This window comes from Elephas maximus, chromosome 4, assembly GCF_024166365.1.
Source record: "Elephas maximus indicus isolate mEleMax1 chromosome 4, mEleMax1 primary haplotype, whole genome shotgun sequence".
Classification (NCBI taxonomy): Eukaryota; Metazoa; Chordata; class Mammalia; order Proboscidea; family Elephantidae; genus Elephas; species Elephas maximus.
In genome coordinates this window covers 168,469,616-168,484,005 of record NC_064822.1, presented here as the reverse complement: position 1 = coordinate 168,484,005, position 14,390 = coordinate 168,469,616, and the positions used below count along the sequence as shown (strand labels likewise).

Genomic DNA, 14,390 nt, shown 5'->3' with positions numbered 1-14,390 from the left:
ACCCCTTCCTAATCATAACCTGCCTTCCCCTTAGTTAAAGGTAATCATTCTCATGATTATTATGATAATCATTTTCTTGCCTTTCATTATACGTTTATCAGCTTTTCATACATCCCTAAACAATATAGTTTAGTTTTGCCTACTTTTAAATTTCTTGCCATACTTTGTGTTTGAGATTCATCATGTTTCTTCTGCTTGTAGCTCTATTTATTCGTCTACACTGAAACCTGTGAGAGCCCAAATTTGACAGGACTGCCTTGTTTTTCCGAGTCTGGCAAGTTTTCTGCCTTTCACAGGGTGCATTCTTACTACTTTTCTGTCGCTATTACTGGAAAATACTTAACGTTTTCCTTCTCTGACAGGTTTCCGCCTTACGCATGTTCTGGCTTTCACAGGTTTTACTATATATTGTTGCATAGTATTTCATTGTGAATATACTGTAATTTATCCATTGTGCTGTGTTTTCACGATGATGTGGATGGAGTCAAGCTTTCAGGACCTTTATTTGCTGATGTGGCGTGACCTAAAATGAGAAGAAAGCTGCAAACATCCATTAGTAATCGGAACGTGGAATGTAAGAAGTTTGAATCTAGGAAAATTGGAAATTGTCAGAAATGAAATGAAAAGCATAAACATCGATATCCTAGGCATTAGTGAGCTTAAATGGACTGGTATTGGCCATTTTGAATCAGACAATCGTATGGTTTACTATGCTGGAATAACAACTTGAAGAGGAATGGCATTGCATTCATTGTCAAAAAGAACATTTCCAGATCTTGCCTGAAGTACAACGCTGTCAGTGATAGGATAATATCCATACGCCTACAAGGAAAACCAGTTAATACGACTGTTATACAAATTTACGCACCAAACACTGAGGCCAAAGATGAAGAAATTGAAGATTTTTTACCATCTTCTGCAGTCTGAAATTGATCAAACATGCAATCAGAATGTATTGATAATTACTGGTTATTGGAATGCAAAAGTTGGAAATGAAGAAGGATTGGTAGTTGGAAAATACAGCCTTGGTAATAGAAACGATGCCAGAGATCACATGATAGAGTTTTGCAAGACCAATGACTTTTTCATTGCAAATGCTTTTTTTCACCAACATAAATGGCAACTGTACAAATGGACCTCGCCAAATGGAATACATAAGAATCAAATTGACTACATTTGTGGAAAGAAATGATGGAAAAGTTCAGTATCATCTGTCAGAACAAGGCCAGGGCCGACTGTGGAACAGACCATCAGTTGCTCATATGCAAGTTCAAGTTGAAACTGAAGAAAATGAGAACAAGTCCACGAGAGCCAAAGTACAACCTTGAGTATATCCCACCTGAAGTTAGAGACCATCTCAAAAATAGATTTGAAATGAACACTAATTGACCAAAGGCCAGACAAGTTGTGGAATGACGTCAAGGACATCATACATGAAGAAAGCAAGAAGTCATTAAAAAGACAGGAAAGAAAGAAAAGACCAAAATGGGTATTAGAAGAGACTGTGAAACTTGTTTTTATACATCGAGCAGCTAAAGCAGGAGGAAGATATGATGAAGTAAAAGAACTGAACAGAAAATTTCAAAGGATGGCTTGAGAAGACAAAGTATTTATAATGACATGTGCAAAGACCTGGAGATACAAAACCAAAAGGGAAGAACGTGCTCGGCGTTTCTCAAGCTGAGAGAACTGAAGAAAAAATTAAAGCCTCGAGTAGCAATCCTGGAGGATTCTATGGGGGAAAATATTAAACAACATAGGAAGCATCAAAAAAAGATGGAAGGAATACACAGTCATTATACCAAAAAGAGTCGATCGACATTCAACCATTTTAAGAGGTACTGTATGATCAGAAACGATGGTACTAAAAGAAGAAGTCTAGGTTGCACTGAAGGCATTGGCAAAAAAAACAAGGCTCCAGGAATTGATGGAATATCAATTGAGATGTTTCAACAAACAGATGCAGTGCCGGAAATGCTCACTCATCTATGCCAAGAAATTTGGAAGACAGCTACCTGGCCAACCAACTGGAAGAGATCCATATTTTTGCCTGTTCCCAAGAAAGATGATCCAGCTGAACGTGGAAATTATTGAACAATACCATTACTATCATTCAAAAGCAGCTGCAGCAGTATATCAACAGGGAACTGCCGGAAATTCAGGCTGGATTCAGAAGAGGACGTGGAACCCGGGATATCATTCCTGATGTTAAATGGATCCTGGCTGAAAGAGAATACCAGAAGGATGTTTACCTGTGTTTTATTGACTATACAGAGGCATTCAACTGTGTGGATCGTAACAAGTTATAGATAACATTGCGAAGAATGAAAATTCCAGAACACCTAATTGTGCTCATGAGGAACCTGTACATAGATCAAGAGGCAGTTATTCAGACAGAACAAGGGGATACTGCGTGGTTTAAAGTTAGGAAAGGTGTGCGTCAGGGTTGTATCCTTTCACCATACCTATTCAGTCTGAATGCTGAGCAAATAATCCAGGAAGCTGGACTGTTTGAAGAAGAATGGGGCATCAGGATTGGAGGGAGGCTTATTCACAACCTGTGTTATGCAGATGACACAACTTTGCTTCCTAAAAGTGAAAAGGACTTGAAGCATTTCCTGATGAAGATCAAAGACCACAGCCTTCGGTATGGAGTATGCCTCAACATAAAACAGAAATCCTCACAACTGGACCAATAAGCAACATCATGATAAATCGAGAAAAGATTGAAATTGTCAAGGATTTCATTTGACTTGGATCCACAATCAACATCCATGGAACCAGGAGTCAAGAAAGCAAGAGATGCGTTGCATAGGGCACATCTGCTGCAAAGGACCTCTTTGATATGTTGAAACGCAAAGATATCAGCTTGAAGACTGAGATGCACCTGACCCAAGCCGTGGTATTTTCAGTTGCATCGTATGGATCCAAAAGCTGGACAAGAATAAGGAAGACCAAAGGAGAATTGACGTCTTCAAATTATGGTGTTGGCGAAGAATATTGAATATATCGTGGTCTGCCAAAAAAAAACAAGCATCTGTCTTAGAAGAAGTACAACTAGAATGCTCCTTAGAAGCAAGGATGGCGAGACTGTGTCTTACATACTTTGGACGTGTTGTCAGGAGGAATCAGTCCCTGGAGAAGGACATCATGCTTGGCAAAGTACAGGGTCAGCAGAATAGAGAAAGACCCTCAATGAGATGTATTTACACAGCGGCTGCAACAATGGGCTCAAGCATAACAATGATTATAAGGATGGCGCAGGACTGGGCATCGTTTTGTTTTGTGGTACATAGGGTTGCTGTGAGTCAGAACCGACTCGATGACTCGATAGCACCTAACAACCAGGTTTCTTGTTTGGGGCGATTTACGAGTAATGCAGCTGTGAACATTCCTGTTACCTCTATCCTGGTTGTATGTGCTCACATTTCTTTAAATATGTATTTAGTAAATACTGGTTGTATTCATAACGTACTTTCTCTGTACCAGCTGGCATACAACTATTCAGTATTTCTTAGACTTCCTTTTTCTCCTCCTCTACCCCTCTATCTTGTCTCTTGTACCTGCAAGAGAGGTGTGAAGAATGGATAGGGAGATGAGCTGAAGAAACTGAACCAAAGGAAAGTTGACTAGCCTAGATTGAGGTGTTGGACTGAATTGGGAAATGCCCTGGTATCAAATCTTAGCAACCTGTGATACCATGTGTGTGCCAAAGAGAGCACAAAGGGTGATGTTTTTTCCTCCCAGAAATGTATTAGTTGCAACCAGAATCGTAGTTAAATTATAGAGTGGACCTGGCTGGTTTTTGGTCCTCTCTTTTTTTTCTCCTACTCAAAATGTCCCAAATCAAAGCACTCATTTTCCTAATTCATTTTTAATTGAATATAGGTATTGGCTAGATTAAATCAAAGGAGCCCTGGTGACATAATGATTAGGTGTTCAACTACTAGCCGAAAAGTTGGCGGAATAAATCCACCCAGCAGTTCTGTGGGAGGAAGACCTAGCAATCTGCTCACTTAAAGATCACAGCCTGAAAAATCCTGTGGGGCAGTTCTTTTCTGTTACATGGGGTTGCTATGAGTCGAAAATCTATCTGACAGAACCTAGCAACAAGGAGCCTAGGACTTGGCATATCTTTGTGGGGCCAGTATTCAGCCCACAACAGGTGGTGTGACTTTCTTAAGTGTTGTATGAATATACAAAAAATACATAATAAACTATGTACTAATGTAGTGTAGAGAGTACCCTTTCATATTAACTCTTTAAGAATCAAATTAAGAAATAGCTTTCATTAAAGTTTATGTTTCATATTTTTAAACTTTTGTCCTACTTTTAATTTCACTTCTGAGAAAACTTTGGAGAGAATTTCTCTGCTAGCTTTGGTCTGTTTCCTTCTGTGACTCTTGCCAAATCACTGAAAAAGGGTGTGGTAGCAGAGATGTACCAATATATGCCAGCCTATAGGTTAGAACCCTTGCCTTAGAGAGGTCCTTAAATTTATTAGCTGACGAGAAGTGGTTCGTTTTAATGTAGTCAGAACTAAAGGAGAAATTTAGATCCCTACAATATGCTGCTTATCAGAGAAGAATTGGAAATAAACTTTTTCAGTGTATAATTATTTCTTCTTAAATCATAATCTGATGTGCTGAGAAAGCAGAAATTTTAGAGTTGGAGGGGAACTAGTTAATAAATAGCTGTTTGATGCTTTGATTTTATTTTTTAATGTAGCATCCATTGATGAAAAATGGATGATGAAAAAAATGTTCTGAACGTTTAGGGTCAGGATAAGTTAATAGTGCAGCTTTTAATAGGTGCAAATATACCAGATTTTAAAAGAGCATCTTCTTTTATCTAATTAAGTTTATTTGGAGAAATAGAAAAAGTAAGGAAGCTTATGGATAACTGAAGAAATCGAAGACTAAGGTAGATGTATAACAGTATTTTCAATATCTCTTATTGACCTGCCTAAAATATACTTTCTTACTCCATCCTTTTATACTTCTAAGAAAAAGTTTAAAATTCAATTTACTTGCTGATTTATTTTAAAATTCTAAATTTTATTATTGAGAAGACAACTCCAGAATATTTGGGGTTTTTGTGTGTATTCTTACAATAAAATGTTTAAAGCACTTCCTACTTTCAGTAGTGACTAATGGTTTCACTGCAGATCCACAATATTCCCCGCTACCGCAGAAAAAGCGTGACTGTGAACTTGGTGATTTTGGCTTTTTTTCGGTTGGTGGGGTGGGGGACATTTCACTTATAGAGGGAGATAATTATTTTATTTTGATTTTAATTTTTTTTGCTTCCAGATTTTGTACTTCAGCTGCTGACATGAGAATCAGATTATTTACTTCAGATCTTCAGGATAAAAATGACTACAAAGTATGTTGGCAAGTATAACTTGTAAACCTTTAGAACTTATTTTAAAAGATATATTCTTGTTTTTTGTTTTTTGTTTTTTTGCCTTTTTAATTGGATTTTTCCCAGTTAAAAATGCCTTTTTATGGTGATCTTTAACATATGTAAGTTAGGATCTTATTTCAGGGTGTAGGAACTAGATTCTTAGTAATGGCTATAGATTATAAAGCTGATCACATTTATTAAATTAATTAAAATTAGGCAGACATAGCAAATGGGGGAGAAATAGAAATTCACAGTTGGGTATAGTAAGAGAATAATAGATGTGAACACACATAGAGTAAGAGTCGAGCTTCAAGGGAATAAATGATCACATACCACGTGAAACTGTTCACTACAGATGCATAAGTAAGCACAAGTAAGCTCGTGCTTACCTTGCTTATTGAATAATCCACCTCTGGTGGGAGGCAAGATTTCAAAGTGGCTAAGAACACAGACACAGGAGCCAGACTGCTTGGGTTTGAAGCCCAGCTCAACCATATAGTAGCAATGTGACTTTGGAGAACTTTGTGTTCATTTTCTCATCTGTAAAATGGAGTTAGTCATAGCATCTGTCTCATAGAATTATGAGCATTGACTGAGCTAATTCATGTAAAACACTTAGAACCAAGCTTCATACATAGTAAGCCCCATATGTGTATTTGTTGTTAATATAATTAATAATCTTCAGTTTGGATTGAAGTTGCATATATTTTCTTAGAACAGTATTGCTTTCTTGACATTCTAGTAAGTCAAAAATATGAATAGTATTGTAAAACAAAGATAAACTGAAAACATTTTCAATCATTGAAAAATTAATAAAATTTATGCCCTAAATTAAGCTATATACAATGGACTTATATGCTGTACATAGTGATTAAGGTATACCCATGAATATCTGAGTGGCATATGGCACATAAAATTTTGACCTATCAAAAGTTAATAAGCTATTCATAATGGAAATTAAACATTTAATGTTAATATAGTTTGCCTTGTAGGCTGTGGCAGAAGCTTTGGAGATTGACTTGGAGGACCTGGATTTTTTAAAGCTTGCAGGAATGTTTAAACCAAATCCCTCCTTTTTTTTTTCCCCTTGTGATACAATTCTATACAGTAAACAGTACAATGTAGAACCACTTTATTAATCTTTGAACAGAGAACATATTTGAATTTATTTTGGCAGGAAAAAAGGGGCAGAAGGAACAAAGGGAAGGGAAGGAAGAGAGAGAGGAAATAGTAGAGAAAGAAAGAGATCCGTTTAGAATTTCAGCTATAAAGATTTGGACCAGTGAACCTTGCCTGTTTACATAGTGTTCCACCTTCCAACTTCCCATTTGCTGCCTCTCTAGCCATAAGATTTCTGGGTTGATTGTGCCTATGGGCTTAATATACTAGCTGTCTACAGTGCTGGCAGTCACAATAAACAAGTGGATAAAGGCAATGGAAGGTGAAGTCCATACTGTGTGTGTTTATTAGGTAGTAGCAAGTGTGTAGAGCAGCAAGTATGAAGTAAAAAAGCAAAGAGGGACTCTTATCTCAGAGCCCCTAAAATGTTTTTCTAGCTTTATTTTTTACTTAAGCTTTGTGTAAAAAGTGAGAAAGGAGGTGATGTGAGAACAGTTACAGCAAAAAAAAAAAAGTGTTTTTATGAGAAATGCATCCTAGAAAAAAAAAATCAAGCTTATAGCAATGTGTTGAATGATCAACTTCTTTCCAAGATAAACGTTCCAGAAAAGTGGGTATATAAAATCATGCTTTAAAAATGGCAGATTTCTTAAGCAATATTTATAGAAAAAGAGAAGCATGCAGTGAAAGCTTTAAAGGCAATGAAATAAAAATATTAGGTAGAAATGTAGATTATTTTCCTCGGGGGAGGGGTTTTGCTTTTTTGTTTATTAATTTTTTCCTGTATGTCAGGTTTTAGAGGGCCATTCAGATTTTATTAATGGTTTGGTGTTCGATCCCAAAGAAGGCCAAGAAATTGCAAGTGTGAGTGACGATCATACCTGCAGGTACGTTGGTTATGTTAAAACCAAATTTTTGAGTTTCTGTTTTATTTTAATAAGGTTTACATTTTTAAAATGAGAGCAAATGTAACTTATATAAGCACCACGAAGTATTGTAAAAGAAGCGTACTTATTTAAATTGTAGGTATGCATAATAACTTAAATTGTAAGTATGACACAAACATGAGTTTCAAAACCAGTGAGTTCTCATCCCAGTTAATAGAAGCTTCCCTTGCTGATTCATGAGTGCCTCTCTCCCTCTTTTTTTTAGATTTGCACATTTATGAAATGTAAACATATCTTGGGTCAAGTTCTCCAATATTGGATAAGATCAACAGAATAAGTTGTAATATTGCGAAGTTACTTCACAGATCCTATACAATAAGTCAGTGTTTGATGATGAACGTAGACAACAAACTGTGACTCTGATTTGCTAAGTGAGATTCATGGAAAATGTAGTATTTTGACAAATTCAAAAGTCTGTATATAAGATTTTCAGTAGATACATTTCAGTATCATGTTCTTTAATCCCACCCCCTCATTTGGAACAGATGAGGTATCTGTAATACTTCAGTAATACATAAAGCAGAGAATATCACAAGTAAAGAATAAGACGAAGAACAAGAGTAGGAGGTAGAAATAAACTGAGGAGTCAGGAGTGAAGTGAGTGAATCCGTCATTAGAAGAGTGTCAGTTGCTTCATTTGCTTTAACAATACTGTGACCAAAGACAAAACACTGCTCTGATAATTTTGCATAGTTGTAATGTTTTGATAAATCCGTGTCAAAATTGTCAGTATTTATTAACACTTGTGTATGTAGAAAACAATTACATAGTGTGCTTTCACAATGGAAGTAAAGCTGCTAGCTGCATTTTTTGTTTTAATCTTGATATAGCTCATCCTTTTAAAGTTAGAGAGTCATGGACCATTACCTTTTATTTACCATTTATTCCATTTTTCATGTCAGGGACATGAAAGATTTATATAACATTAAGATTCTCATGTATAAAAATAAACAATGACACCCGATAGGAACGTACTGCTTAGAATAATCATTATAAGATGAGAAGGCAGGAAGGAGTAGATAATCAGGGCCAAAGAAAATGGGGAAACAGGGCAGAAATGGGGAGAATGCTGACATACTATGGGGAATGAAACCAAGGTCATGAAATACTTTATATACAAACTATCAAATAGGAAACTAATTTTCCCTGTAAACTTTCGCCTCAAACAATTAAAAAAAAAAAAAAATTCTCGTGTATTCAGAATCCTTTCTTTTGAAAGGGCCCCAAGTGTTGTAAAACCAAGCCTGTATAAAGACCCAAAGAGTAAATGGGACCATTTTTAAGGTAAAAGTTAGATTTGATCACTAGAAATGAATAGTGACATTTCAATTCTCTAAAACATGAACTTTTCTTATCACAAACATTTGGAATAAAGAAATCTGAAAAGGGGGAAATTAGTGTCTTTGCAAACTGAAGAATAGCCTCTGAGTAATGAACAACTACCAGATAGACCAGGGATTACACTCAGTGGTCTATGTTTTTTTTTTTTTTTTTTTCCTTATAGTAGACTTCGAGATTTTTGTAGATTAGTAAAGTTTTCCAAAAATTTTGGGGACAATACAGGGTTGCCAAATTTTTAATTTGTCAAATAATAACAATTTTTAAAATCTAGCACCTTCTGTTAACATCACTTTATAAAAGAAAGAACACTGTTTTTCTAAGCAGTATAAAGGGCTTAACTTCAGAGTAAGTTCTTTAAATACATTTAACTTTTTAAAAAACTCAGTGCATTGCTCCTAATATCTCCTTTTGCTAGGCTGCAGCTGATGCTATTGTTCAGTAAATATTTACTTTCCCACCCTCACTACCATGGAAGGAGAAAATTTTCCCATCTCATTGATGTTGGACTTAGCTAGTGTAATGTTAGCAAATGTGATGTGAGCAAAAACCTTAAAATTTTATACCTGATTTGACTTGGCCTTCTGTGCTATATCATCTGCTATAAAGTGAGTATGCCCTGGATAGCCACTGGTCCCAGAATGAGAGATACATGGAGCTGACATGGACCATTATGGCATTATGAAATAGTGCTTCCCACAGATTCATGAAGAAGAAATATTTGCTTATTTTTGTAAGCCACTGGTATTTGGAGATTGACATACAACATCACTGTAGTAATAGCTGGGAAACTGAATTTAGAATTCTTCAGCTTAATTCAACTATCAGAAGTAAAAGAGAATTCCGATTGGCTATTAAAGTCAAGCCTCTTGGGCCAAAAACTGAATGATATAGATATAATAAAGAAATAAAATATAAGTAAAACAAGTTTAAAGTAAGGAAGAATAGTGAGTATAGTATACTCTCAAAGCAGTAAAGAAAGGAATTCTGAAGGGATAGACTTTAATAGAAAAACTTCTCAGTATAATCATCTTCATTAACTCAAAGGATGAGATTGCCAGTTTACAGATATACCAGCCAAATGGCAACTACAATGCAATTTGGACAGAGGAAATAGCCATTTACATCCTAGGGATCACTGCTTTCACTGTACTAAATTAATGCCAACCATAGGCTGGGTCTGCATGTTGGTGGTAGGGGTGCATTGGTAAAATGTTTGTCAAATCCTAATTATGACAAAGCCTGTGTCATATTAGGAGTAATTTTGTATGCAGATGATACCATGTTAAAGAATCATGCTAAATATGACAAGACCAATGATCAGTAATAAAATAGAAAGCTTCAACAATGTTATAACCAGCTATACCTAACAGACATATACAGAACCTGCCATCCAGCAATAGCAGAATACACAGTCTTCTCAAGTGTACATGGGACATTCTCTATAATAAACCACCTCTTAGGCTACAAATCAAGTCTCAATACATTTTAAAAGACTGAAGTCATACAGAGTATTTTCTCTGGCCACAATAGAAATCAGTAACAGAAGAAAACCTAGAAACACCAGTATGTGGAAATTAACATATTCCTAAACAACCAATAAAAAAAAAAAAATTTTTTTTTTTTTTAAACAACCAATGGTTCAAAAAAGAAATCACAGGGGAAATTAGAAAATACTTTGAGGCAAATAAAAATGAAAACATAACATACCAAAACTAATGGAATGCAGTAAAGGCAGTGCTCAGAGGGAAAATTTATGGCTGTGTATGCCTACATTAAAAAAAAAAGATTTCAAATCAGTAGCCTAACTTTAGACCTTAAGGAACTAGAAAAAGAAGTGTAAGCTAAACCCATAGCTTGCAGAAGGAAGGAAATAATAGAAATTAGAACAGAGGTAAATGAAATAGAGACAAGAAAATAAATGAAACCAAAAGTTGATTCTTTGAAAAGATCAAGAAAACTGGCAAACTTTACCTAAAAAGACTAAGAAAAAAAGAGTATTCAAATTAGTAAAATTAGAAATGAAAGTGGGGGTATCACTACTGACCTTACAGAAATAAAAAGGATTATAAGAGAATGCTATGAACAATTACACACCAACAAATTAGGTAACCTGAATGAAATGGACAAATTTCTAGAAACATACAAACTACCAAAGCTGACTCAAGAAGAGATGGAAAACAAAGAAAAGCCCAGGACCAGATGGCTAACTTGAATTGTACCAAATATCTAAAGAAGAATTAACACCAGCCCTTTCAAATTCTTCCAGAAGATAGGAGGAACATTTTCTAACTCATTCTTTGAGGCCAGTAATTACCCTGGTACCAAATCCAAACAAAGATAAGAAAACTACAGACCAAAATCCCTTATGAATATAGATGCAAAATTCCTCAACAATATGTGGTTAAATCTAGAAAACTTAGAAGAAAACCTAGGGGTAAATCTTCATCACCTTGGACTTGAGAGTGGTTTCTTAGATATGACACAAATGTACAAACAACAAAAGGAAAAATAGTAAGTTGGACTTTGTCAAAATTAAAAACCTTGGGGTATCAAAGGGTACTATGAAGAGAATTGAAAAGTCAACTCAGAATGGGACAAAAATATTTGCAAATCATATATCTGATAAAGGTCTCCATTCCAGAATATGTGAAGTATACTACAACTCAACAACAAAAAGACAAACAACCCAGTTAAAAAATGGACAAAGGACTTGAATAGACATTTCTCCAAAGAAGATTTTAAAAGGCCAGCAAGCCATGAAAAGACGTTTAACATCATTAGTTATTAGGAAAATGCAAATCAAAACTACACTAAGATACCACTTCACACCTACTACGATGGCTATGCTCAAAAAAAACAGACAATAATGAGTGTTGGCAAAAATGTGGTGGGAATATAAAATAGTTCAGTCAGTGTGAAAAACTGGCAGTTTCTCAAAAAGTTAAATATAAAATTACTGTATGACCCCCTCCAAGGTATATGCGCAAAAGACTTGAAAGCAGGGACTCAAACAGATAATTGTACACCAGTGTTCATTGCAGCATTTTAGCCAGAAGAGACACACAACCCAAATGTCCATCAGCAGATGAATGGATAAACAAAATGCAGTACATCCATGCAATGGAATCCATAAAAAGGAATGAAGTGCTGTACTGATACATGCTACAACATGGGTGAACCTCGAAAGCAATACATGAATTGAAAGAAGCCAAATACAAGAGACCACATATGATTCTATTTATATGAAACATCCAGAATAGGCAAATCCATAAAAACAGAAAGCAGGTAAGTGACTCTCAGTGACTGGAGGGAGGAGAGAATGGGGAGTGACTGCTTAGCGGGCACGAGATTTCCTTTCAGGGTGATGAAAACGTTCTGGAGCTAGATAGTGGTTATGGTTAACATTATGAATGTACTAAATGCCACTGAGTTGTGTACTTTAAAATAGTTAAAATGGTGAATTACGTGTATTCTACCACAAAAAGAAAAAAATGCTAAGCTTTAATATGTAAAATATTATAGCCCGTGCAGAAGAATATTACATTATTAAAAATTTATAATGAAAGAAACCATTAACATATAAGTGGTCCTACAGTATAGATTCTTAACATTCTTTATAAGATGAGCAGAATGAAAATTTCCTCTGGCCCAGTAACAATTAAGTTGTTTTAAAAATTCAGTATGCTGATCTATTCTTATTTTCTGATGTTTGAGTTTGGTATTTCTGAGAGACACACAGTATTAGAATCAACTAGCAGATTTGTGGCTTTAGGGAAGCCATTTCAAGACAATCTGTCTCCTGAGCAGATTCAGGAAATTTATGTATTTTATTGAAAATTGCAAAAAGCTAAATCAAGCAGAATAAAGTTAGTTCTCACTTATTCTAGTATGTTAGTTTGTCTATTAAATAAAGTCTCTGATGCTTCTAGAATTTTCAAAGTTGTGATTTGTATATCTGTTGTTATAGAAAACAAACAAATGTAACTGGGTATATTAATGTGTAGACTAGTTCATCCAGTTAGCAAACATCGAATGTCTGCTGTGTGCCAGGTGATGTGCTAGGGGCTCACTAATCACTGATTTATTTTTAAACCTGTGAACAGCATTTCAGAACCATTTTAGGCTTCTTTGAGACTGACAAAGCTATTTTATTTTCTATAAATGAACTTCAGTATTAATAAAACCAGCCAAATCAAACCTGTTGCCGTCGAGTCAATTCTGAGTCATAGCAGGCCTATATGACAAAGTAGAACTGCCCCACAGGGTTTCCAGGGAGCAGCTGGTAGATTCGAACTGCTGACCTTTTGTGGTTGAGTTCTTAACCACTGCGCCACTGAGGCTCCTCAGTGTTAATGTTTTATTGAGCACTTTACTATATGCTAGTCACAATTCTTAAGTTCTTTACCTATATAAATTTTTTTTAACTTTTACAACAACTCTGTGAGATAGGTACTATTTTTATTTCCATTTTACAGATGGGGAAACAAGGGCTAGGGAGGCTAAGTAAATTTTGGAAGATGACTCACCTGTTAGTGAAGGCACAGGATTATCAGGCAGTCTGGCTGTGGCACTCAAAGGCTTACTCACTCTTCTGCCTGAAGGACAATTTTCAGGTTCATCCTGAGAGGATGGTATTTGTATCTAAGAATATTTTGGATCTTTCTTTCTTCCATATACTCTATAGTAACTTTATTAATTCAAACTGTAAATCAAAGCACTACCCATAATATGAAATGTTACAGAATATGATAAAGTTTTGTCTAAGATTCTATCCAGTTTTAGTATTTTGTGATCTGTGCAAGTTTATAATAAAATTTAATTCTCATTTAAGTCAGTGGTTCTTTATCAGTCCCAATACTCCTTTGACTTCACATTTTATAGTGCCTCCTATACAATCTTGAAATGAAACTCATAGATAATTTAACCTGTGAAACAATTTTTTTTTTAAATTATAATGTCCTAATTGTATTACACATTCGTATAAAAGGAAACTAAATTGTTATGAATAACAGTACAACATGTACGTGCTCAGGTACAGCTACGTTAGAAGACAGTGAAGTGGTCTTTGTACCTCTTTATAATGAATAAGCTTGGATGTCAGAAAAATAAGATAACAGGAAAATGCAAGAGTAGAGGCAAGGCTGGCAAGTTGCACATTTCCAGGGACATCATTTGTATAGAGTGCAATGTATGCAGTGTCCTCTGGAGTCCTAAAATGTCTCAGCTCTGAGCAGAACTACAGTTATAAGAATAAAAGCTCCTGCTAATACTAATAGAACGAAATGATAAAAAGAAAAAGAAGGAAATAATGTTAATCAAAATAGGAATAACATGATGAAACAAATTATTGAATGTTAGCTTGAAATAATAATACTATTCTTGCAAACTAGCCAGTTTTTATATGTATAACCAAAAACACCAAATCCTTTGCTGTTGAGTCCATTCTGACCCAGAGTAGTACTGAAATTTCCCGACCTTTGGAGGTATCTCTAAAGTCCACTGAGACATTCAAACTTCATGTAGGACGTAGAATGTCTAGCATCTCTGTGTTATCCACTAAATGCCTGTAGCACCCCA

At 35.3% G+C, this 14,390-nt stretch overlaps 1 protein-coding gene across 3 annotated transcripts in view; it reads left to right on the top strand.

Moving 5' to 3' along the window:
- The window catches only part of NUP37 (nucleoporin 37), a 49,020-nt gene that overhangs the window by 11,467 nt on the left and 23,163 nt on the right, over positions 1 to 14,390 (top strand). For all 3 annotated transcript variants that reach the window (XM_049884195.1, XM_049884193.1, XM_049884194.1), the window contains exons 4-5: positions 5,313 to 5,385; positions 7,318 to 7,412. In XM_049884195.1, the coding sequence (XP_049740152.1) occupies positions 5,313 to 5,385; positions 7,318 to 7,412 (168 nt within the window). The remainder of the gene's footprint in view (positions 1 to 5,312; positions 5,386 to 7,317; positions 7,413 to 14,390) is intronic.